This window comes from Mobula hypostoma, chromosome 6 (assembly GCF_963921235.1).
Source record: "Mobula hypostoma chromosome 6, sMobHyp1.1, whole genome shotgun sequence".
NCBI classification, from domain to species: domain Eukaryota; kingdom Metazoa; phylum Chordata; class Chondrichthyes; order Myliobatiformes; family Myliobatidae; genus Mobula; species Mobula hypostoma.
In genome coordinates this window covers 86,635,741-86,662,454 of record NC_086102.1, presented here as the reverse complement: position 1 = coordinate 86,662,454, position 26,714 = coordinate 86,635,741, and the positions used below count along the sequence as shown (strand labels likewise).

The 26,714-nt window shown below is 40.2% G+C and overlaps 1 protein-coding gene across 8 annotated transcripts in view; it reads right to left on the bottom strand.

Moving 5' to 3' along the window:
* The window catches only part of rubcnl (rubicon like autophagy enhancer), a 111,015-nt gene that overhangs the window by 14,834 nt on the left and 69,467 nt on the right, over nucleotides 1–26,714 (bottom strand). For 7 of the 8 annotated variants that reach the window (XM_063051141.1, XM_063051148.1, XM_063051145.1 and 4 more), the window contains 9 exons: nucleotides 15,899–16,354; nucleotides 14,406–14,503; nucleotides 10,658–10,850; nucleotides 9,519–9,632; nucleotides 7,804–7,852; nucleotides 4,843–4,960; nucleotides 3,093–3,238; nucleotides 1,873–1,937; nucleotides 86–324 (listed from right to left, as the gene is read on the bottom strand). In XM_063051141.1, the coding sequence (XP_062907211.1) occupies nucleotides 86–324; nucleotides 1,873–1,937; nucleotides 3,093–3,238; nucleotides 4,843–4,960; nucleotides 7,804–7,852; nucleotides 9,519–9,632; nucleotides 10,658–10,850; nucleotides 14,406–14,503; nucleotides 15,899–16,354 (1,478 nt within the window). The remainder of the gene's footprint in view (nucleotides 1–85; nucleotides 325–1,872; nucleotides 1,938–3,092; nucleotides 3,239–4,842; nucleotides 4,961–7,803; nucleotides 7,853–9,518; nucleotides 9,633–10,657; nucleotides 10,851–14,405; nucleotides 14,504–15,898; nucleotides 16,355–26,714) is intronic. The other variant, XM_063051144.1, reaches the window with a different exon arrangement.

Genomic DNA, 26,714 nt, shown 5'->3' with positions numbered 1-26,714 from the left:
TGATGCCCGCATCGCAAGAATGAAAATTAAGTGACAAACAGTGCAAATTAACCCAATCACTCCCCCTTCTGTGCTCTATTCCTACCTTCACTTTACTCAGCTCCTTGACTTTGCTGTAAAGTGAGTTGTTGATATACAATATGTTGAACAGTGGATCATTGCATATGCTTTCCAACAGCTGCTTGGAGAAGTGACTGACAGGATGTTTGCTGAAATCCCACTTCATTAGGATTCGGCCAGGGATCATAGATTCTTCACTGTGGTGGCAGCATTCACAGAAATATTTCCCCAAGTACTCACAGTAATGCAGCTTTTTGATGTATTCTACAGGGAAATAAAATATTTAGAAGAATTGTTCTGTTCCAGTCTCCAAAATGTTCCTTTTTGCAATGTTATAATGGAACACCTGTTTAATGTCAAGCTGCAGTGAGAGACTGCTCGTCACTCCCTTGTGTGGAATGCTTTGGATGGAGTCATGGTTTTATCACAGGATTCATTGTACACAAGGTGTAAAGCAGAGATAATGCCCCCGCAAATATCATCAAGAACAGAATGGACACCAAGAGGAGCAGCTTTTGGCTCTACGAAGATGTGCGAACAGACACTAATTCAAAATACTGCCACCTGGGGGGGGGGAGAATGGCAAATTATTAACAATGATTTAGCTACTATCTTTTAATACCCATTAAACTGCAGATTTCCCTTCTCCTTTCTACCTTTTCAACCAAGATTAACTTGGTTAATAATCAATTCAGTAAGTAGTTAATATCCAAGTAACTCATGGAAGTTTGATAAAAATGAGCAATAATATGTGTTATTGTAAATAAGGTGAATAATGATTTCACAACTTCCTTTGATTAGCCTAGTTTTGGAACATGCTGTTGCCCAAGGCAGTGACTGTTTAATCTGTTTGATCGTAGTTTTTGTTTCCATGCCATTTCATTATTCCTCCCCACTCCCAAGACCCTTCCATTTGATACTGCATTTCCAAACTGCACGGCTGGCAGGATATTTCCGCAAGGAAAATTGTATGTGTGTGTGCGTGTCTGTGTCTCTCCCCCTCCCTCTCTCCCTCCCTCTCCCCTTCATAAAATAGGAACACAAGGGGGGAGGGGAGGGTGGAAATAAATTGGAAGCCGCTTTGGCCAGTCCTAAAAAGTTGATCTCTAGATCCTGCCATCTGAAGCAATTTCAGCCCATTCCCTTGCACTTCTTTTCCAAATGGTCAAATCCTTCATGTCAGAAGCGAGAAGGAATACACCAATCAACTTCCCTTTCCCTTCCTCAAACGAATGAAGAATTTGGCGTAATTGCTATAAACCATTTGAGAGAGCAGAATGAGTGCATTACCACTTCACTCCCGGAATTGGTTCCTTATGTTTAAAAGGGGGAAGTTTAAATGAAGAGGGGAACCATTTCATATTGTAGACAACTTTAAAACAACACAAGTGAAAAGTGCCTTTTGCAATGATATAAAAATCTGATGTTTGCAGCTCAAATTTGAGAATATGGAAGCATATGAACCATAGGTTACAAATCTTAATTTCGTAGAAGGATGGCAGATGCCTCATCATTAAGCATTTTCAAGTGGAGTGTGCAATTTAGTGACAGTGAGGAAGGGGAAGGAAAGGAAGCTGGGACACAGACCCATGACTGGAACAAATTTGATTTTATAGAATCAGGCTCAGATCTTGCTAACTCTGAAGTTATTATTGCACTACCACCTGCATTAGTGTTGCACCGTACACCAATTCTAACAAATTTAGCAAGTCATTAGAAGAATGCAAGTGACATATTTCTATGACAAAATAAATATTCAGGAAGGCAGGCATGACAAAGTTGAGCTGCAAGGGGTCACGTTTTGCTACGTACTGGATTCAATTCGTGTCCCACAGCCAGCACACAGAAAATTCTGAGCAGCTACGACAACTTCTCTCCTGCAGGTGAAGAACAAGAATTGAAAGCACAACTCAGTTTAATAGAATTAAAGATTAACTTGATTTGAAAACACATTAAATGTCATCTCTCAGCTGTTCTCTGCTTAGCTAGTCTCACACTTCCATGCATACTCCAAGAATGAACAAAGCAACCATCTGGGCACATCAGCCTCCTGTGGGTGGGAAGAAGACACCATCACCCTCATCATCCGAAGTATGTCCGAGGACACAAAGGCTGGTGGGAGACAGGATAGAGGTGATCAAGATTGTGTGTCAGAAGGCGAACTGAAAGTTGAAAGGAGAGGGCTAGAGAGTTCTCGGGAAGAGCAAATATTATCAGCCTGGTGAGCCAGAAAATAAGGTCAGTTAGTAAAACAGAAAAGCTAGAGGTTCATCTTTGCATTCAAAGATGTCCTGGAATAAGCAGCAGCTTTGATAGAGGAGTTGGCAGTTCCAAATGGCCAAGACACTTGCAGCATCTTTTGACACCAGGATCGAAGGAGTGAAAGAGACCTGTGCTGGTTGTGGGGTTTGGGGGTTAGTGTCGGGACAGGAAGAGCAACCAGGGAATGACGTTTTTGCCTCAGGGATTAATAAAAATTGATTTCATGCTAAATGAGAGGTTAATAAAAGGGGATAGATGATGTGCACTCTACCCAAGCTCATAAATAAACACCTTTGGATCAGAAAGAAAGCATGGAAAAGATTCTTACTGTCATATGGATAAAGTCAAGGATTAAAATGAAGCAGGAACAGTACAAGTTAATCATTCTGAATGTTAGATATCAAAGAAATTTACAACCCAAAGCAGAAAAACTAAATAACAGCAAATTTCAACAAGTATATTTCAGAAAACTTGAATTCATTTGATACTTCCTCCACTACTTAGGGACAACTACTGTGGGTTCAGAATATTTCAATGAACAAGCAACTTAAGAGCTGATCACTTAAAGTGGAATTCAGAAGGTTAAAAAATAAAAATCACAAGTAATCAAGCATATAATAGTATTCTTCCCACATCCTCCCTCCCCCCCACCCCACACACACACAAATTACTAGCAAATCCAAGTTGACCAAACAATTTAAGAACGTTGCTTTATTTTAAAGTGTGCAAACAATGCTAGATTACTTCCGCTGGAAAGTGACTGTACATACTTCTGGGGCGGGTGGATGAAGAATAAAATCTGGAATCGAGGAGGAGCCCAGTCAGCTGTGCCCCTCAGTCGGGAGTTTACTTTGAAGTCTGCAGTCAGATCCACAGATTCTTCAGCACCAGGAAGAGTGTCCTTCAGAGGGAGAAACTGGATGGAAAGGGAAACATTAGGTCAGTGACTAAACAGAAAGATGGAATCTGGTAGGTCAGCGTAAAACACAGACCAGAGTGGAGACTGCCCGCAATATTAAACCACTTCCCAGCCATTCAGTGCCTATTCCAGATGCACTGCGCACCATCAGTATTTAGTCTACTCAATAACTGCGGCCTGCTGACATCAGCAATGATAAACAGCTGTTCATACATTTAAAAAAAATCAGCTACACGATCATGGTTTTGGTGCTACAGATAACTGGTCAATCTGCATCCAAATCTGGAGCAGGTTAGCCGAGGGGCCTGCTCGCATGATGTACCTTTTCTGTTCATTTCAAAAACGTGCCCCTGCAGGAAAGTTATCTGGACACTGCCACCAGCCATTCTTCCCAAGGTAGACTTGGCAAACCACATAGCAGAACAGTGGTGCTGGGAGAACTGATGAACATCCCAACAGAAGCTATACAAAATTTATTCCAACCAGTTACACGCTTATGTAGTTTATACGTTTCCTCCCAAGGCTGGACATTGAAAGGATCATTTTGGAGGAAGACCAAAGCTAGAGAAGGCCTTTTTGAAAAGGGGCATTATCCCTCATTCATTTCTATCCAGCCAGTCCAGTGATTATGTAACTGGTGACCTACTGCACTAAGCAGCTGGACATGTATGTACTGCACTGACTTGAGAATATCTCCACAAATTCTCTCTGGTTACACTTTCAGCAATAGTTTAATTAATAAAATCAGATCCCGCTCCCACATTGCCACTTGGGGATTTGCCCAGAAGAAATATTTACAGGCAGCAAAGGAACTTTGAGGCCTCTGATTCATTAGGGAAGCAATTTCAGTGTCTATTGGACCAAGGTAGGTAATTACTGTACCCGGTAGAGGGGAACAGACTGATGGTTAGGATTAGAGCCCAAAGGTTCTTCTGATATTTATCCACAGAGCTGCTCATATAAATGTAGGACTGAACAGATAAATGGACAAGGCCTTCAACATTAGAAGGAAAGGTGTTGACCCTGGTTACAACTTCAGAGTAACAAATGTGTTCAAATCTGGCTTCAATTAGCTAAAGAGAATTTAGCCCAGTGCGATACCATACATCAGAACGGCCACATTTCAAAAGAAAAAAAAATTATGAACCATTCTTTAGCCTCTGTTAGTCCTAAAGAGCTGCACATCTGTTCTGTCCTGTAGGCAGTGAAATTGCTGCAACTTTTCCAATGCATCAGAAGCCTCCAAGTTCCTTTCCTGCCTGTAAATATCTCCTCTCCGAGTAGACCCTCAAGTGTTGAACTAGCTCTCCCCTCAGATCAACATCATATAGCTCATCTGATGGAATTGCTTTCAGGAACCTTATTTTTGTACAAACCAACTTCTACATTTCCTCCTTCACAACAGCTATTGCAGAGTCACTCACGGCAGTGAAGTTAATTGGGCTTTTTCCAAATAGATGTTTCAAGTTAAAGGTTTTGTATTTTCACACAAAAAAAAGGTGCCAAACAGATGCTGTTCAGGTAAGGTAACTTAACCAATCCTGAATAGGGTGTTGCATTTCCTTCCCACCCCCCAACCAAGGAACATAGCAACTACACACTTTATGCAGCACCATTTCCACTGCTTCAAATTGATGTCTGTCAGTTTCCTGAGGTAACCACACAGTCCGAAATGATTTAAACAGCCGCCGAGCCAAATATTCAGCAGATAGACAGTGCCTGAAAAATAAAAGTTAAAGCAGATTATTCAGTCCCTGCAGAAAAGTTAGAGGGGGATAAAGAAACACTTTTACAAGCTATCTGCTTGGCTCACTCACTAAACAAATATAGATTGAAGGGCATTTTTGAAATATTTTCTGAAAAACACACAGACGGAGGACCTCAGCAGGTCCAGCAACGAGTTTTTTTTTTTGCAAGGTGAGCGGAAAAGTTAAGATGGCCGATTTGCATCACCGCTTGGAAGTAAAAGTTGCAAGAGGGCAAAATGCCCGAGGACCTCCAAGAAGCAGACATGTTGGAGCCTGCAACGAACATACTGTTGGAGGAGCTTGCCAGGTCTGGTGAGATTCGTGGAGGGGAAATGATCAGCTGACATTCCAGTTCATGACCCCCTTCACCTGGACTATTTCTTTTAAAAAAAAAGCGTGGGCGGAGGGAGTGCAGAAGTCTGAAGAAAGGGTCAACTCAATGTGTGAAATTAAATGGAGAATGAAGCCCCATTCAGAACAGGCACATTGCAAGATTTCCTCCTCCTCCACCAACAGCAGCCCTCCCCCCCCCAAACAACATCTACAAATCATTCATCCACCCCACTAACAGCTTTTGGACTCATTTTATTTGCACATTGGGTTTAAAATACAAACTAACTTTTTGATTTTTCTTTTGTAAGCAACTTTTTTTTGTTCCTGGGAGAAAAACACCACCAGCTGGACTTCACAAGACATAGACAATTTATAAAATTGTATGAGTGTGGGGTTTTGCTCACACTTCAGCAGATTTTTCCCCTTGCTCAACAAACTGGTGCAAATTAAATATTGCTCATTCATGAAAATCAAAAGTCCGCAGTCCTTCTTTCCTCTGCTGCATGGACTCATCCTGAAGGGAAAAAGATGGTGGAAGCCACTATTTTTCTTTTAAATAAACATTCACTCTCCCAGTCATTTCTTTATCCAGCATTTAAAGTTGCTGTGTCCCAAGGGAAAGCAAAATAAAACTAGACCACAAGTCAATAAGATATAGGAGCAGAATTAGGCCACTTGTCGCAGAGTCTGATCCACCATTTCATCATGGCTGATCCATTTTTCCTCAGCCCCAATCTCCTGCTTTCTACCCATATCCCTTCATGCCCTGACTAATCAAGAATCTATTAACCTCTGCCTTAAATATACCCAATGACAGCCTCCACAGCTGCCTGTGGCAATGAATTCTACAGATTCACCACTCCCTGGCTAAAAAAAATTACTCATCTCCATTCTAAAAGGTCACCCTCTATTCTGAGAAGGTGTCCTCTGGCCTTGGACTCTCCCACCACATCCTCCACATCCACTCTGTCAAGGCCTTTCAGCATTCAATAGGTTTCAATGAGGTCACCCCTCGTTCTTCTCAATTCCACTGATGTACAAGCCACCGCCTCCTCAAACTCTACTCACCACCCCCTACCTGCACCACTACTGATGGCTGGTGGAGGTGCGTAGGATTTGTGTTATCAGTCAAGACTGTCAACCAGAGTCAACATCAGCAGACCACAGTAGTGTGTGGGGGTCAGGGCACGAAGTGACTACATACAGACTGCATTATGCAGTGACTGCAGCCTGAAGGAGAGTGTGCAAATCTTTGGGGGTTCTATTGTGCAAGTCGTACGTGTGCTTTCACTTGGTTTTGGCAATGGAAGTTGTGGCCCTGTTCCACCCAAAAGGAAAACGTGGGTTCTAATTAACCGTGAACGGGATCTGGCTGCACAACTTTGGATTGTCTGTCACAGGTTAGGGAAACTTGGAATAAATTCAATCCTGACGAAGGCCCAAAACGTCGACTATGCTTCTTCCTATGGATGCTGTCCGGCCTGCTGCGTTCCATCAGCATTTTGTGTGTGTAGCTTGAATTTCCAGCATCTGCATATTTCCTCGTGTCTGGAGTCATTCAGATCAAAATTGTTCTGCCTTCCAGACAACTATCCCCAAATCTGAAGGGATTGTTATCCAGCAACAAATTTCAGTAATTTCCAAGAAACTGAAGAGGAAAAACCTGCCCTGCTCATATCCCTTAGGAATAGTGTAATGTCATGGATGACTCAGGAAGATACACAAATAACAACCCATTTCTTCAGCACCTCAAACCCAATCACAGTTCATTAATTCTTCACCTTTCATAATCTTATCCATTCAGTCTTCTGTAAACTACTTTCTGAAGAGCTCCAGGTTTCTTTTGTTGAAAAATGTGCTTTTCATCCCAATCTGCCAAGTCATTACTGCCTCGTTAGCTGCTCCATTATGGTCAAAAGTAGAATGGGACAAAGGCAGCAAAAATATGAACGTTTTAACTCAGTCAAAAGAACTGCTGAAGACGCCAGGATAATTGTATCAACAGCTAGAATTTTGGGTGAATAATGGATCAAACCTGTACTTCCTCAACCAACAATTAAAAAAAAACGGAAAAAAGTCAAATTAGATTCAAATATGATGCAGGGAACCAGGAAAACAAAGCAGGGAGAATAAAATAATTATTTGCAAAGTGTTTTTCTTCCCCTTTCATGTTAGTGAATTGTTAATACAAGCTTATAGTTGTTGCACAGCAATCTGATGACCAGAGTGCACAGCCAGATGGTCAAATTCAAACCCCACTGGACAACTGTGAGATTTAATTCTTTTAATAATCCATGTTTAAACCCTAATCTTTAGTGACCTTAAAACTACCAGGCTATTATAAAATATCATTGGCTCATGAGACCCCAATAACTCAAGTAACACTTTGCAGTCCCCATCACTGCACTTGTGTGAATGCAAAAATAAAAGGAGATGAGACAGGCCTGTGAATGAGATGGGAATGAATCAAGAAATCCTTACCTTTCTGACTTCAAGGGACCATCAGAACCAATAACAAGGTCATCAAATTCTGAAAGTGTAAAGAAAGTCCAAAGAATGAGAATGACAAAACAAAACAGCATTGATTTCTCTCTATCTCCAAGTAGAAGAGAAACTATCCTGTGGGAGCTTTTATGGAGTTTGTACATACATAGAGAGAAATTGTCCCACTGACGGACAGATCAAGGGCCGGAGGAAACTAGATTTAGTTTGGGAAAAAGACAAACAAAAGTGATGAAAGCTTCCTTGAAACCTTCTCCACCACTCTGGTACAAAGTAAAAAAGTAACACACAAAATGTTGGAAGAACTCAACAGGCCAGGCAGCATCTATGGAAAAGAGTAAATGGTCAATATTTTGGACCAAGATCCTTCATCAGGACCTGCAGAAGGGTCTCGGCCCAAAGCATCCACCGTTTACTCTTTTCTATAGATGCGGCCTGCTGAGTTCCTCTAGCATTTAGTGTGTATTACTTACATTTCCAGCATCTGCAGATTTTCTCTTGTTTGTGATTCAAAGGCAAAGTAGATAGGTACTTTGGATGCTGTTTTGCGGATTATTGGTCTAATGAGACTGACCATCTAGGAACTGGTACTGATATGAGGCATCAAATGTCTTCCTGTTCCATAGTTATAAATTATAAAACATGTCCTGTACTGTTAACACCCAGATTAGCAGAAAAATTCAAGTAAAAAGGGGAATTCCTCTGGGAACTTGACAAGTCTGCTTATATTTTATTCCATGGGTTTCGATGCTGTAATTGACAGAATTAGCAGTCTTCCACACAAAAAAAAACTCAATCCTCTGAAAACATTAACTACACTCCAGCATAAAGTCTCATCTGTGCATATGATTGAAGTCGAGATTTTCAAGACCAGTCTCATGAGGTTGCAATAAAAACCAGAAAGCCCCAAGGAACCAAAAGCAGGGCTAGTAATTATTCGACAAAGCCGCCAATGGTCACTTAAAAGATGTTTCCGGTGAAGTTAACTGAAAACTGAGACTGCCCTCAAACAACCAATCCCAGAAACTAGACTAATACCATTGTAACTTCATCATTATTTCAGCCTGATGTTACTGGTTATGCAAATGAAGGTATGGTAGCTGAGTTTGCTGATAAGAACTTGGGGCAGTTACAAAAGGGATAGCAGATAATTAGGACAGATAACAGTGTTATTGTTTATTATTGGGAGACTTGAATACAAGAGCACAGAGGTTATGCAGACCACCTGATGTACAGTAAATTGTTTCAATTCCTTCTTGAAGTTGTTAATACATAGGATGCCGTTTAGTTAAGGTTTACTAGCTTAATACCTAGAATGGATTTACTGCCTTAAAGTTGGACAGTGTGAAGGGGTGAGAAAGCTACATTCTCAGTAAATGGAAATCCAAAGAACTGCAGATGCTGAAAGTGGGAAATAAAAGAGAAAATACTTAAAAACTCAGTCAGTGAGCCAGTACTTATGAAAAGGGAAGCAGTCACTTTCAGGGTTGAACATACTCACTAGAGGTTGACCATGCAGCTGTGCATTTTCACTCAAGCTGAAGACCGCTTCGCAGACAAAGTGCACCACCCACAAAACCCTGGATATTTTGCAGGGATAAAAATCCACCACCAACCCCCCCCCCCCCCAGAGAAATGGGGACTGTCAGTAAAGAGTTTTTTTTAAAAAAACAATTCTATTCTGACACCTGTACCTATTATCACAAAATCATCATAATCATCGTCATCAGCACCAACAGCATCATCACCATTTTGACTGTCCTTGGAGTCAGCTTCAGATGAATCATCCAACCGTGTAGCAGAACTGCCTGTAAGATAAAGGCAGTACTAACAGAACCCAACCAACAAAGCAGCCATCAGGAAGCTAGACAAAATGATAATGTTACTTCAGGCATTAGCATCTAACATAATGAGAAGGACTCAGTAATACACTTGTCAACAAATACTTCTATTATACGGTGTTATCATTTTTTTAAAAAATGAATATATTCCAAGAATTCAAGACGCAGAAGCAGCTGACTATATAACAGGCTTCAAAGTAACTGGGAATCAAAGATGGAATTAAAGTCTCTGAGTAGAGTTCAAGATGGGCACAATTAGAGAAGCCCTGAAATATCAAGGCACACTGGCTCGATAGAAAGGTACAAGAATGAACTGTTTGTGCCAAGTGCTACAGTTTTCTCCACATCCAGGAGGTCTACCTGGTTGGCAAATAAGCTATTGCAAAGCATCCTTTAGCACAGCAAGCACCCAACGGAGAGGTGATGGGCACAGGAGAGAAATAATGCAGCAGGCCTGCGGGGAAACGACACGATTAGAATTGAACTCATTTATGAATCCCGTATCCTTCTTTGTAGGGAGACCCTTTCATAATCCCACAAAAGTAATAGTCAAATGTCTTATGGCTTTGTGAACTTCAGCTGTGAATGCTGTTTGCTTGCTTTTATTGTTTGCACGATGTGTTTTTCCCCCTCTCTCTACACACTGGGTGTTCAACAGTCTTTCGTTTCAATGGGTTCTATTGGTTTCTCTGTTGTCTCCTTGCAGGCAACCACAAATCTCACAGCTGTATAAAGTATACATACTTTAATAAATGTACTTTATTTTGCTCAGCCCAAGCTCCAAATTTATTCTGCAGTTCCTAATCTTGAAATATTGCAATGCCTTCCAAAAAGTACAATATTCTGACTTTATATTAAGTCAAAAAATAGCATTTGATTTCTTTATCCTGATCACTTAAGATGCTATGCATGTTACACACTGATTTTTACCAAGTTATAACCAAAATGTTTTGATATTTAATAAAGATCATGAAGACAGTTCAAATACTTACATTCAAACCCACTGTCCTCAGAGTTTACAGAGTCAGAATGTGATTCTTTCTTAATACAAGTCCTCAAAACTGATGTCTTAGTAACATTACTGTTATCCTCTTCTCCCAGTTTGGCTTGCTGATACAAGATGTTGCATTTCACATTCTCTAATGTGGCAATAACCAAGTCTGCAACAATGAAGTGTGTATCCTCCTACAAAACAGAATCATTGACATATTGAATTCATGCAAGCCCAAGCTGCAATGATAATAAAAGAACACACATGCTTCGAAGTGAAGAGTGCTGGAGAACAGAAGGGATTTCTGTTGCAGGGTGTGGGATGGAACAAGGTGCAATTGCTTTGCTACACTCCCAGCATGTCTGAACTTCAAACAAGCCAAAAGAGCTCCTTTAAACTCCTGGGTTCATTATGGCAAGGCCTATTCTACAAGGTGGTGATTCAGGAGTTATACAAGACCCCATCTGCTACTCTATAGAGTAAGATTTTGTTCTAGTGCAATTAGAAGTCTTAGCCAGAACCCTTATTCCAGAGAACAAAAGCCAAAAGGAAGCTTACACTTGTAATAGAGCTGAACCATGTTAGTACAGGACAAGGTGGTTGAAGTTTTCAAATAAATAAATAAATAAATAAATGTAGAATCAAAATCCTGGAACTCTTGCCAACAGTATTGTGGGTATACCTACACCGGAGGTCTTTGTCATTCAAAGCAGCAACTCACTGGGTAATTAAATGCTAGTAGAGCCTGCAAAACTCATTTCACATTCCTTGAATAAACAAAACAAAAAATGCTATTTAAAAGAATTTAGTAGCATTAATCGTTGCACAATATTAGATTCCATTCACCAATTCTCAGTAAGTGGAGTAGCCCTGCATGCAGTAAAAGCAGACAGCATTCAGTCATACAGTTGACAGATGGCAAGTAACCTTTGGGCCTCAAAAGTGCCGGACAATGATGATTTCCAACAAAAGAATCTAACTTTCCCAATGACATCGCTATCCATCGGTTTCCCTACCATCAATATCACTGTTGACCAGAGGCTCATCTGGACAAACCACAAGCTGTATATCGAGGCTACAGATACATTTCAGAGTTTGGGTGTCCTATGGCAGAGACTTGTCACCTAACACCAAGGTCTTTCTACCATGCACAAGTCAGAAGCAACACAGAGTTTGTCTCTTACTGGTGACAATATAGGCAGAACTCAGCATGGTTTCCTTAAAGGAAATTCGTGCCTGACAAACCTATTACAATTTTTTGAGGAAATTACAAGTAGGCTAGACAAGGGAGATGCAGTGGATGTGTGGCAGTGTGAAATGTGAGGAGGATGTTATGAGAATGCAGGGTGATTTGGACAGGCTGGGTGAGTGGGCAGATGCAGTTTAATGTGGATAAATGTGAGGTTATCCACTTTGGTGGCAAGAACGGGAAGGCAGATTATCTAAATTGAGTCAAGTTAGGAAAAGGGGAAGCACAACGAGATCTAGGTGTTGTTGTACATCAGTCACTGAAAGCAAGCATGCAGGTACAGCAGGCTGTGAAGAAAGCTAATGGCATGCTGGCCTTCATAACAAGGAGAATTGAGTACAAGAGCAAAGAGGTCCTTCTGCAGCTTTACAGGGCCCTGCTGAGACCACACCTGGAGTACTGTGTGCAGTTTTGGTCTCCAAATTTGAGGAAGAACATCCTTGCTATTGAGGGAATGCAGCGTAGGTTCACAAGGTTAATTCCCGGGATGGTGGGACTGTCACATGTCGAAAGATTGGAGCGACTGGGCATGTATATTCTGGAATTTAGAAGACTGAGAGGGGATCTTATTGAAACATAAGACTATTAAGGGATTGGACATGCTGGAGGCAGGAAGCATGTTCCCGCTGATGGGTGAATCCAGAACCAGAGGCCACAGTTTAAGAATAAGGGGTAGGCCATTTAGAACGGAGTTGAGGAAAACTTTTTCCACCCAGAGAGTGGTGGATATATGGAATGCTCTGCCCCAGAAGGCTGTGGAGGCCAAGTCTCTGGATGCTTTCAATGAAGTGATGGATAGAGCTCTTAAAGATAGCGGAATCAAAGGTTATGGGGATAAGGCAGGAACTGGATACTGATTGTGGATGATCAGCCATGATCACAGTGAATGGCGGTGCTGGCTCAAAGGGCCGAATGGCCTACTCCTGCACCTATTGTCTATTTGGATTTTCAGAAGGCCTTTGACAAGGTGCCACACATGAGGCTACTTAACAAGATAAGAGCCCATGGAATCACAGAAAAGTTACATACATGGATAGGGCATTGGCTGATTGGCAGGGAACAGAGAGTGGGAATAAAGGGATTCTATTCTGGTTGGCTGCCGGTTACCAGTGGTGTTCCACAGGGGTCCGCGTTGGGGCCGCTTCTTTTTACGTTGTACATCAACGATTTGGATTATGGAATAGAGGGCTTTGTGGCCAAGTTTGCTGACGATATGAAGATAGGTGGAGGGGCTGGTAGTGCTGAGGAAACAGAGAGTCTGCAGAAAGACTTGGATAGATTGGAAGAATGGGCAGAGAAGTGGCAAATGAAATACAATGTTGGAAAGTGTATGGTTATGCACTTTGGCAGAAGAAATAAACGGGCGGACTATTATTTAAATTGGGAGAGAATTCAAAGTTCTGAGATGCAACAGGACTTGGGAGTCCTCGTGCAGGATACCCTTAAGGTTAACCTCCAGGTTGAGTCGGTAGTGAAGAAGGCGAATGCAATGTTGGCATTCATTTCTAGAGGAATAGAGTACAGGAGTAGGGTATTGAGGCTCTATAATGCGCTGGTGAGACCTCACTTGGAGTACTGTGGGCAGTTTTGGTCTCCTTATTTAAGAAAGGATGTGCTGACGTTGGAGAGGGTGCAGAGAAGATTCACTAGAATGATTCCAGGAATGAGAGGGTTTACATATGAGGAACATTTGTCCGCTCTTGGACTGTATTCCTTGGAGTTTAGAAGAATGAGGGGAGACCTCATAGAAACATATTGAATGTTGAAAAGCATGGAATTGAAGTTGCCTGGTTCTGTAAAATAATGGAAACCCTGATGAACTACAAAACTTGTGATTCCATTTGCTTTGAGCTTTTCAATCCACTTTCAAAAGATCTAAATATCCATACACTTAATTTTCAGGTTAAATATCTGTTTTAAGGTGGAGTTACACTACATGTAATCAAGTTCTGGAACTAACCAAGTCCCCACTTTCCCTCCCCAGATAATAATCAGTTCTCTTCAGATCATACCATTCACCTACACTCTATATCAAAAAGAATGCAGAGCACCCAGAGGAGAATATACAAATTCCAGACAGCACCAGGGATCAGGATTGGGGCCATGAATATCATGAGGCAGCAGTTCCGCCAGCTGCAACACTGGCTGGAGTAATGCTTATGCTTCTTTTTATCAGTTTCTTCAAGTAATTTTCCACCCTCCTCCACAAAAAAAATCCCCAAACACTGGAGTACCAACTGATGGTTTACCACAGTTAATCTTCCTCAGCAGATGGCCGCATTTACAAATGGATCAAAAATATTGAATACACACATTCTATAGTCAGCTTTAAAACCATTTCATACTTCGGCAAAAAAAAATGTTAGGCATAGTTGGGGACAAAATTGACATTTTTCTTGCACTAATCCCAAATGTAACCAACCAAATTTCATCAAAAAGGTTTGAAAAGTGAAGAAGGGTGATTAGTAAGTGGAATCTTCATGAAGATGAAAGATCTTACCCTTTCCTGAGCTTTGCTGGCACTGAAGCTTGGATTAGAGAGATAACTTGTGTACATAATTGTCTCTGGTCTGTTTCTCTGACAATTCCGTGCTTTGTCTGTGGAAGACAAGGCTTCATATGAGACTACAAAGTAGGAATTAGGAAAATGTAAGAAGAAATTAAGCTGTTTGCTCCAAACAATGAGTACAGATTTTATCAATAGTATAATTTTAAACATTTGATTCCTGCTAAATTGCAAAAGTGAAATGTGGGAAGCACCCTCAGGTCAGGTCACATCTGCAAAATGAGAAACTGTTAGCATTTCTAATAACACAAACGAGGAAATCTGCAGATGCTGGAATTTCAAGCAACACACATAAAAGTTGCTGGTGAACGCAGCAGGCCAGACAGCAACTTTTATGTGTGTAGCATTTCTAAATGTGTTATTGATCTGTAATAACCTTAACTCTGTTTCCCTTCTTGCTGATGCTGCTAGACCTGATGAACATCTTCAATTTTTAATTTCAGACTTCCTGCATTTGCAACTTTTTTTTCTTTGCTTTCCAGTACATCAATTGACATTTTACAGATGGCCTCCCAACTGTGACTCACACTGCTAATAGCAAATCCATCACCCATTCATAAACTGCCAGCTTCTTGGTCTCTCCTGCCTCGTGTAGACTCTGAAAAGCTTCAATGACCACCCTCCTATTGTTGCTTGCAACAATAGGGACTTCAAACCTGGAGCTCAGATTGCAGTTGGTAACAATTCTCTCATTTCCTACTATAAACCTTTCCTAAAAGTTAGAGCTGCCTCAGGTTGCCTGAAAATTCAAGAAAGTGGCTTTGTTTAGCATCCCAGGAGTAACTAACTTCTGGGAATAAAAGACCGCACTGTGTTCCCTTGGTACTCAGCCGACAACAGGTGCCAGAAAGCCACCTAGAAACACAAGGCTTAGATGCAATAATTTGTTCAACGTTGGCAAGCCAGGATATTATTGCAACTGGTGCTCTAAAGAATTAACATTTTGCAGTTTGAATAGTAACACTGCCAGGACAACTGAAGACTTGACTTTCATAAATAGGCCCAGAATGTCAGGAAATCTTCAAGTGATTTATGAAGTCTGTGCTCATATTGACAACTACAATTGGGATACACAAAGATCAACAATCTATAGTCAGATAGTATCAAGTCACAATCTCCTGTGCAAAGCTAGGTTGGAACAAAATAACAATAGTTATTGGAAAATATACCACATACAATTATATTAAATCTACAGCACAGAAACTTAACTACTCTATGCCAGTCCTCACCATCCAACCTTAAGACACCCGTCTTCTTTCCGAACCACTTCTCCCCAAAATACATCAAGGAGCAGCCTAGTATGTGCGATTGGACACCATTTCCTATTCAGCCAGCCGATCTAGGGGCCTTTTAGATTGTCCAAGTTTTAGTGCCATCCCCATCAGCTCTAACCATCAACCTGATTCCATTCATACTCGTTACTTTACCCGGATAGTTGCTCCCATGAGGAGGTCGATTTCCAAGAGCAACCATCGATGGACTGCCATCAGTGAAGTCTGTGCAATTGGCAGCTGTTGACTGTACAGAAAGGAGGAGTTTATTGAAGGCGTTGGAAATTACATGACTTGAGGTCAGCTCAGGTGATGCTGACAATGAATTGTTACTACACGAATAATCTTTGGACGTTGTCATTGGAATCCCAACACTCTGCCGCTGTTCACCGTCTCTGCTCCAACTGTACCAAAGCTTTTTTGCACTTGTAGCCTGGAGTGAAGTCTGTGAAGAAAGCCTTGTATCAGGAGTACATTCTTCTGTAGATGGTTTGAAGCCATCATACGATTCCGACACAGATACCAGGATCTCTTTGATTGATGCTGCTTTGTTTGAGTATTGTCCTGAACTCAATGCAGACTGGCCCATGACCACTGGTCTGGAGTATTCATCTGAAACAAGAGACACAAGGGCAAGCTGAATACTGGTAGCACTTTAAATTAATAACCTGTCTTAAAAGGGATAGATAAGTGCCAAGATCATCTCAAATTTGTTCATTTGCTGTTTCCCAATACAAAAGCAATTTACAGATGTACAGTGGAGAGCGTTCTGACTGGCTGCATCACTGTCTAGTACAGGGGAGGGGATTACTGCACAGGATTGAAGTTACAGAGAGTTGTAAAGTTAGTCAGCTCCATCATGACTACTAGCCTCTGTAGTATCCAAGACTTCAAGGAGTGGTGCTAGAAAGGTGGCTTCCATCAAGGACCCCCACCACGCAGGACATTCCCTCTTCATATTGTTACCATCAGGAAGGCACACACTCAGCGATTCAGGAACAGCTTCTTCCCCTCGGCCATCCGATTCCTAAATAGACATTGAACCCATGAACACTACCTCACTACTTTTTTTTCCCACTATTTAATATATGCATGTATACTTAATACTGTAATTCAGTTTTTTCTATATTTATCATGTATTACATTGCACTGTTGCCACAAAATTAACAAATTTCATGACATATGCCAGTAATATTAAACCCAATTCTGATTTATAGGGGAAATCAGCTCTCTTGGATTCAAACCCACTATATTTGTTCATGCCTGGAACCTTAAAATTAGTATCTGCTACAGAAAAGATGCTGATGTTGGAATTAACACTGCCTTCTCAGCTTCCTACTCAGACCCCTGCTCCCCATTAAAAAGGAGGAACTGAAATTCAACATGAGCCCTCATGTTGGAGTGGAGTGATGGATCAATAGGGAAAATTAACATTCTTTTAAAAAAATCAGATAGAAGTTTATAAATCTGCATATAGTTCTATTGGGCAGTTCCAGACTTGCTATCTCCGCCATCTCACTGCTATCAGACCGCCTCTCACTCATTATAGTACCTCATCAAGATTTCAGTAGCACTGGGTCACATGAATTCTATAGCCACAGATTACCTCCAGATTAAGCCTAATTTTACCAGATTACTTGGTAAAATTAGGCTAAATGTGTTATCAAGTCAAGGAAAACGCAGTCTAATGGGTATAATGCAACTCACATTAAATTACCAGCTCAAGCAATATAGGTTCACACAATCCAGGGTCATACCAGAAAGCAATGGTCACCGAAAGCCCCTTCTCTCCATTAGCAACTTCTTTACCCGTTACTGATTCTGGGTGGACAACTATGCTACTCCAATGATTCAGCAAGGAATCAGCTCATTTGCTTTCCCCAGTGCCCACTGCTTCAGGTGGCTCAAAATCACCTTCTGAAGCTGGTCTTAAAGTACGTTTGTACTTCACGTCCTGTAGCAATGTCCTACAGTTTCACTTCATCCTTTTTTAAATCACCAACTGAAGAATTTGCACTCTTCCCTAAAACTGTAGCCCTCTCTTCCAGGATTCAAACCTACTGCACTTTTAAATACTTTCTCAAAGCCCACTTCACACCAAGCTCATAATAATTTCTAACATCTATATAGAGAAAATTTCTTTTCCTGCACCACCTTCACCCTCCACACCATAAAGTGGTTTTCCCAACATAGGAAACCACATACTGAGCACCAAATACAGTGAACTGGACTAGAAGAGTCAGGTTTAATATCACTAACACATGTGAAATTTATTGTCTTTGCAATTGCTGTACAATGCAATACATAAACAAAAAACAGAATTAAAGTATATATTAAATAGTTAAGTAAGTAGTGCAAAAATGAAGTTATGAGGTAGTGTTCATGGGTTCAATGTCCATTCAGGAATCAGGTAGCAGAGGGGAATAAGCTGTTCCTGAGTCATTACACGTGTGCCTTCAGGTTCCTGTACCTCCTTCCCGATGGAAGCAACAGAACAGAACATGCCCTGGGTAATGATGCTGCCTTTTTGAAGCATCCACAAGTCAATCACCACTTTATCTGAAAGGAGTGGTTGGGTTTGGGATGATGACAAGGGGTGAAAGGACAGTCATTGCACTCCCCACATTTGCAAGGCAAGTGGCTGATGAAGATGGAAGTGGAGATAATGGAGAAGCTGCTGAGGAAAGAATCCATTTAAAATACCGATAAGGAAAGACAAAGACATCTTTGGTAGCAGCAAGTTGAAGGTAGGAGATTCTGGAATATTGTGCATTAACCATATAATATAACCATATAACAATTACAGCCCAGAAACAGGCCATCTTGGCCCTTCTAGTCCATGCCGAACTCTTACTCTCACCTAGTCCCACCGACCTGCACTCAGCCCATAACCCTCCATTCTTTTCCTGTTCATTTATCTGTCCAGTTTTACTTTAAATGACATCAACCACTCAACCACTTCTGCTCAAAGCTCGTTCCACACATCTACCACTCTCTGAGTAAAGTTCCCCCTCATGTTACCCCTAAACTTTTGCCCTTTAACTCTCAACTTATGTCCTCTTGTTTGAATATCCCCTACTCTCAATGGAAAAAGCCTATCCACGTCAACTCTATCCATCCCCCTCATAATTTTAAATACCTCTATCAAGCCCCCCTCAACCTCTACACTCCAAAGAATAAAGATCCAATTTATTCAACCTTTCTCTGTAACTTAGGTGATGAAACCCAGGTAACATTCTAGTAAATCTTCTCTGTACTCTCTCTATTTTGTTGACATCTTTCCTATAATTCAGTAACCAAAACTGTACACAATACTCCAAATTTAGTCTTACCAATGCCTTGTACAATTTCAACATTACATCCCATGTCCTATACTCAATGCTCTGATTTATAAAGGCCAGCGTACCAAAACCTTTCTTCACCACCCTATCCACATGAGATTCCACCTTCAGGGAACTATGCACCATTATTCCTAGGTCCCTCTGTTCTACTGCATTCTTCAATGCCCTACCATTTACCATGCATGTCCTATTTTGGTTAGTCCTACCAAAATGTAGTACATCATATTTATCAGCATTAAACTCCATCTGCCATCTTTCAGCCCACTCTTCTAACTGGCCTAAATCTCTCTGCAAGCTTTGAAAACCTACTTCATTATCCACAACTCCACCTATCTTAGTATCATCTGCATACTTACTCATCCAATTTACCACCCCATCATCCAGATCATTAATGTATATAACAAACAACATTGGACCCAGTACAGATCCCTGAGGCAGACCACTAGTCACCGGCCTCCAATCTGACAAACAGTTATCCACCACTACTCACTGGCGTCTCCCATCCAGCCACTGCTGAATCCATTTTACTACTTCAATATTAATACCTAATGATTGAACCTTCCTAACTAACTTTCCATGTGGAATCTTGTCAAAGGCCTTACTGGTCCATATAGGCAATATCCACCACTTTACCCTCGTTAACTTTCCTAGTAACCTCTTCAAAAAATTCAATAAGATTTGTCAAACATGACTTTCCACGCACAAATCCATATTGACTGTTCCTAATCAGACCCTGTCTATCCAGATAATTATATATACCATCTCTAAGAATACTTTCCATTAATTTACCCACCACTGACATCAAACTCACAGGCCGACAATTGCTAGGTTTACTCTTAGAACCCTTTTTAAACATGAGCAAAACGCCAATCCTCCGGCACCATCCTTGTTTCTAATGGCATTTGAAATATTTCTGTCAGAGCCCCTGCTATTTCTACACTAACTTCCCTCAAGGTCCCAGGGAATATCCTGTCAGGACCCAGAGACTTATCCACTTTTATATTCCTTAAAAGCGCCAATACTTTCTCTTCTTTAATCATCATAGTTTCCATAACTTCCCTATCTGTTTCCCTTACCTTACACAATCCAATATCCTTCTCCTTAGTGAATACCGAAGAAAAAGAAATTGTTTTAAATCTCCCCAATCTCATTTGGCTCCACACATAGCTGTCCACTCTGATTCTCCTAGGGACCAATTTCATCCCTCACTATCCTTTTGCTATTTATATAACCTTTGGATTTATTTTCACCTTACTTGCCAAAGCAACCTCATATCTTCTTTTAGCTTTTCTAATTTCTTTCTTAAGATTCCTTTTACATGCTTTATATTCCTCGAGCACCTCATTTACTCCATGCTACCTATGTTTATTGTAGGTATCTCTCTTTTTCCGAACCAAGTTTCCAATATCCCTTGAAAACCATGGCTCTCTCAAACTTTTAACCTTTCCTTTCAACCTAACAGGAACATAAAGATTCTTTACCCTCAAAATTTCACCTTTAAATGACCTCCTTTTCTCTATTACATTCTTCCCATAAAACAAATTGTCCCAATCCACTCCTTCTAAATCCTTTCACATCTCCTTAAAGTTAGCCTTTGTCCAATCAAAAATCTCAACCCTGGGTCCAGACCTATCCTTCACCATAATTATACTGAAACTAATGGCATTGTGATCACTGGACCCAAAGTGCTCCCCAACACATACCTCCATCACCTGCCCTATCTCATTCCCTAACAGGAGATCCAACACTGCCCCTTCTCTAGTTGGTACCTCTATGTATTGCTGCAAAAAACTATCCTGCACACATTTTACAAACTCCAAACCATCCAGCCCTTTTACAGTATGGGCTTCCCAGTCTGTGTGTGGAAAATTAAAATCTCCCACAATCACAAGTTTGTGCTTACTACAAATATCTGCTATCTCCTTACAAATTTGCTCCTCCAATTCTCACTCCCATTAGGTGGTCTATGATACAACCCTAAGTGTTACTACACCTTTCCCATTCCTCAATTCCACCCAAATAGCCTCCCTAGACGAGCCCTCTAATCTATCCTGCCAGAGTACCGTTGTAATATTTTCTCGGACAATGCAACACCTCCCCCTCTTGTCCCTCTGATTTGATCACACCTGAAGCAATGAAATCCAGGAATATTTAGTTGCCAACCACACCCCTCCTGCAACCATGTTTCACTAATAGCTACAATATCATACTTCCAGGTATCAATCCATGCTCTAAGCTCATCCACCTTTCTTACAATGCTCCCAGCATTAAAATAAATGCATTTAAGAAATTTTCCACCTCTTACTCTCTGTTTATCACTAAAGGTGGGGGAGGGGAGAGAGAAACACAAGGTGACAGGTGAAACCTCATCTTACATTTCTCTTTCCTTTGCCACCTTTTTCAATCTACTCATCTTTTATCTTCAGTCCTGCCGAAGGGTCTCAGCCCGAAACATTGACTGTACTTCCCCCACCCTTATTGATGCTGCCTGGCCTTCCGAGTTCCTCCAGCATTTTGTGTGTGTCGCTTAGATCAATAGGTTAATGCATATGGGTTTGTAGGCAAATTCTCCTGTGATTAAGCTAGGGTTATAATCGGGGGCGGGGGGTGGGGTATTGCTGAGCAGCACAGCTCAGAGTCAGAAGGGCCAATTCCACACTGTTATCTCCTGGGTATGACTCTAAACTGCAACCAGTGATGAGGCTCTGATTGGGGACTTTCAGAGCTTTGGGAAAAGTGGAGTTACCCCTTAGTCATTCATTGCTCCCAGGGCTGCTCTGACTCAGAACAGTAGCACCTGCAAGGGTTCCTGCTCAGGATACAAGCAAAGGCCAACGGCAGATCCAGCTGGTTCAGTAACTGAACTTATGACGGAGAAGGCAGATGAGCTAGGACCTCAAATGTCAACAGCTATAATGCAGGCAGATGAACATTTGGGAAGAGAAATGGCGATTTCTTTAGTTCGCCCAATGGAAGGCAATAGCAAACCACCGTTGCTAGATACTAGGTTTCCTAGAATCTATTTGCTAAGAAAATCATGGCCAAACTCACAAAATGTATTGCACAACAACAGCGCCAAGAGGATCTTCAAGACAATTCAGAAGATGCTTCGCTCGGTAGGGTTGATTCTGGTCAGCAGGGGATTCCCGACCGTCATCAAGCTACTGCTCATAAAATTCAAGTAGCACAAAAGAAAATTATTGCCACTTGGAATGCAAGAACCCTATATCAAGCAGGAAGATTGGACAATGTGATAAATGAAATGGAAAGACTAAAGATTAACATCATAGGAATTAGTGAAGTTCATCGGATAGGTGCTGGAACAGGTCAGAATAGAAATAAAACACCAGTTTATTCTTGTGGAACATCCCATACTAATGGAGTAGGAACTCTTATGGATGAAAAGATGGCAAAAAGTGTTTTAGGACATTGGGCAATGTCAGAAAGAGTGCCCCTTGTTAGATTCAGAGGACAACCATATGATTTAGCAATTATACGGGTATATGCACCAACAACAGATGGAACAAATGAGGATATAGACAAATTCTATGAAGAGCTTGAACAAGCAAAGAATGGATGCAAATCTCAAGATACGGATATTGTTATTGTCATGGGAGATCCTAATGCTAAAGTAGGACAAGGTGCTGATGGAAATACCATAGGAAAATTTGGACTAGGGAAGAGAAATGAAAGAGGTGAGAAATGGGTAGAATGGTGCAAGATGAATAATCAGGTCATTATGAATACCTACTTTAAAACCATCCAAGACACTTGTGGACCTGGAAAAGTCCAGGTGGTAACACTAGAAATCAAATTGACTTTATTACTATGAACCAAAGATTTAGAAACCCAGTCACTCAATGCAAAAGATATCCAGATGCAGACTGTAATAGTGACCATAACCCAGTAGTATGTCATGTAAAAGTAAAACTTAAAAAACTAAAGCAAAAATCTGAACAATCCCTTGACTACTTGCGACTAATTAAAGAAGAAAACTGAAGACAAAAATTTACAATTGAAGTAAGAAATAGATTTCAAAGTCTAGAAATGGAATCTGTTGAAGATGATAGCAATCATGTAGAAATGAAATTTAACTCTCTAAAGGATGCCTTGGTAGAATCAAAGTCAGTGATTCCTAAAAAAGAAAAAAAGCGCAAAGAATAAATGGATGACAGATGAAATCAAAAATCTAATGGAAGAAAGGAGACAGAAGAAAGCAAATCCTATAGAATACAAGTCCTTAGATAAAGAAGTTAAAGGCTTATGTCAAAAAGCCAAAGAAGAATGGTTAAACCAGGAATGTGAGCAACAAGAAAGAATCCCTATTACTGATCCAAAAAGGTTACATCAACAAATCAAGAATACCACTGGTAAAAAGCTCCTCTGTTCTTCAGGTGGATGTTTGAAAGCAAAGGACGGTACCATTATCATGGAAAAAGATGAGATTATGAACAGATGGACTGAGTATATTCAGGAATTGTTTGAAGACGATTGAGGCAAAAAGAAACAGAAATTAAGAAAAACATTGAAGGTCCAAGTATTTTAAAATCTGAAGTTCGTAATGCAATAAATAAGATGAAGGAAAGGAAAGGAAGCAGGTCCTGATGAACTATTAATAGAACAAATTATCGCCCTTGAAGATTATGGAATTGAAAAACTTACTGATTTAATCAATGACATTTATGAGACTGGAATACCAGAAGAGATGAAAAAAAAAAGTATTTATCACTCTTCCTAAGGAACATGGAGCAATAGAATGTGAATTACATAGGACCATAAGTTTAATGAGTCATATCACCAAGATACTTCTAAGAATTTTGATGACAAGAGCTAAAAGTAAGATACAAGCTGAAATAGATAAAGAACAAAGTGGTTTTGTGAAAGACAAAGGTACAAGAAACACAATAATGATGTTAAGGATACTACCAGAATGAGCTATGCAAGTGCAAAAAGATTTGTTTGTTTGTTTTATCAACTACACAAAAGCACTGATAAAGTGAAGCAAAATAATTTATTTGAAATATTACAGGAAACTCTAGATCTAGATTCAAAAGACCTCCGCCTAATCAGAAATCTGTACTGGGAACAAACTGCCACTGTAAGAATAGATGGAGAAGTGAGTCAGTTTATGAAAATCAAGAGAGGCGTTAGACAAGGGTGTGTTTTCTCCCCTGATTTGTTTCATGTGTACAGTGAAACAATATTACAAAAAGTAAGAGACATCCTGGGAATCAAAGTTGGCGGTGAAAACATCAATAATTTTAGATATGCAGATGACACTGTGTTAATTGCAAGTACAGAGGAAGAACTACAAAACTTAATTGATATAATTGTTGAAGAAAGTGCAAAAATGGGTCTATCAATTGCAAAAAGACAAAATGTATGGTGATATCCAAAAAGGAGAATCCCCTACTTTAACTCATGTTTTGGTCTTGTATCAAGATAGATAATTTTTGGAAAGATGTCTTTAAAACTTTATCAAAGGTCTTTAATTTGGACTTACGAACTTATTTACAGCAATTTTTGGGATCATTCCAACAGAAGCAGGATATATTCCTGTTTCCGCTCAACGGATGATAGCTTTTACAACTTTATCAGCTAGGAGAGCCATTTTGCTTAAATGGAAGGATTCTAATCCACCTACTTTTTTTTAAAATTGGCTTTTCTCCATTATGTCCTGTCTAAGTTTAGAGAAAATAAGTCGGACATTTGATACATCCTTTAAATTTGAAGAAACCTGGCGACCTTTTATTCAATATTTTCATATTGTTTGATTTATTGCTCTTCCAGTTACTCTCTCGAAACTTTGAACTTGATCAGAAAGTTTCTCTTTCTTCTTGTTTTCAGTCTCAGTATGGGCTGCCCAGCCTCTTTTTATTTTCTACCTTTTGTTTTCATTTATAGAGAATAGTGGGGTTCTTTTTTAAAAAAATATTAAAAAATTATAAAAGTTTTTTTATCTTTTCTTTTTATGAAATGATAAGAGGAGAATTGATTATTTTATTTTTATTATATATTATTAGATTAATACTATGTATGATCTTGATAATGTTTATTTTACTTTTTTATGTATTGTTATCGATAATAGATATTTGAGATAATTCTCTTGTTTGTACTTTTTAAATTAATAAAAAGATTGATAAAGAAAGAAGAAAGGAGAATCCTTTCTGCAGGCTGAGAATAAATGGGGAAGACATAAAACAAGTACAGAACTTTTGCTACTTAGGAAGCTGGGTGACATCAGGTGGCAGGTGCGACATGGACATCAAAAGAAGAATAGGGATGGCAAAAGACACCTTTACGAGAATGAAGAGTATACTGACCAATACTAAACTAGGCATGACAACCCGCCTCAGAACACTGAAATGTTATGTTTATCCAATTATGTTATATGGCTCAGAATGTTGGACAATATCTAGTAACATGAGGAAATGAATTGTAGCAGCAGAGATGTGGCTTTTAAAGGAGGATTCAAAGAATGTCATGGATGAAATGAATATCTAACGAGGATGTCATGAACAGAGCAAACACAAAAACAGAAATAATGTGTGAGATCATGAAAAGGCAACGTAACTTCATTGGGCATGTGATTAGGAAAGAGGAGTTAGAATGCACTGTAATTATGGGAAAGATTGAAGGGAAGAAAGCAAGAGGAAGACAAAGACAAATGCTGATGGAGACAGCAGCCAGAGAACTGGAAATGAATACCAATGAATTGATCCACTTGACCCAAAACAGGAGTGTGTGGGCCATGGCAGTCAAAGCTCAAACTGGGCATGGCACCTGATGATGATGATGATGATGATGATGATCTCAATAAATGAACAAAGAAAACACCATAGAATCAGTGAAAAACTATACACAAAGACTGATAAGCAATGTGCAAAAAAATAATAAATAATATTGAGAACAGGTTGTAGAGTCCATAGATAGTGGATCAGTTCAGTGTGAGGGAGTGAAGTTATCCACACTGTTTCAGGAGCCTGAAGGGTTGAATGTTAATAACTGTTCCTGAACCTGGTGGTGTGGGACCCAAGGCTCTTGTACCCCTTTCCCACCTTCATTTTCTCTCAGCACACACACAAGATTCAACCATTTCGGATGAGGAACCTTACCAGTGTGATCAGAGCTGGCTAGTTCTGAAGAAAAAAATCAGCAGTTTGTAACATTCCTGTTTATTTCCTGCCTCTCCCCAGCCCTCAGCCTTCTGGGCACGGCCAACATTCTCTCATTTCATACTTATAATGGCCATGTTCTCCATTTTGGTTCCTGTATTTGGTTTTCTTGTCTCCTCAATCTTTAATTCACTCCAACCCCAACAGCTGCAATTAACATGCCACACTTCTTCAAACAGCACCAACACACTGTCAGTCAAGCTCTCAAAATCTCTACCCCATCACAGACTTCTCTTCTTCATCCCCCTCCTTTGCAATTTAAGACTTGTTCAAGCTCTAAACACTTTTCTTCATTTTCCCTTTCCACCTCCACAGCTGCAACTCCAATCTACTGAGCATTTCTGGCATCTATGCCTTTTCATGTAAAAGTTTTACCATTTTACCTGGAGAACGTCGAGATTTCCTTTCCCACAAATATCTAATGAAATACTCGAAAGATATCTCCACATACCAATT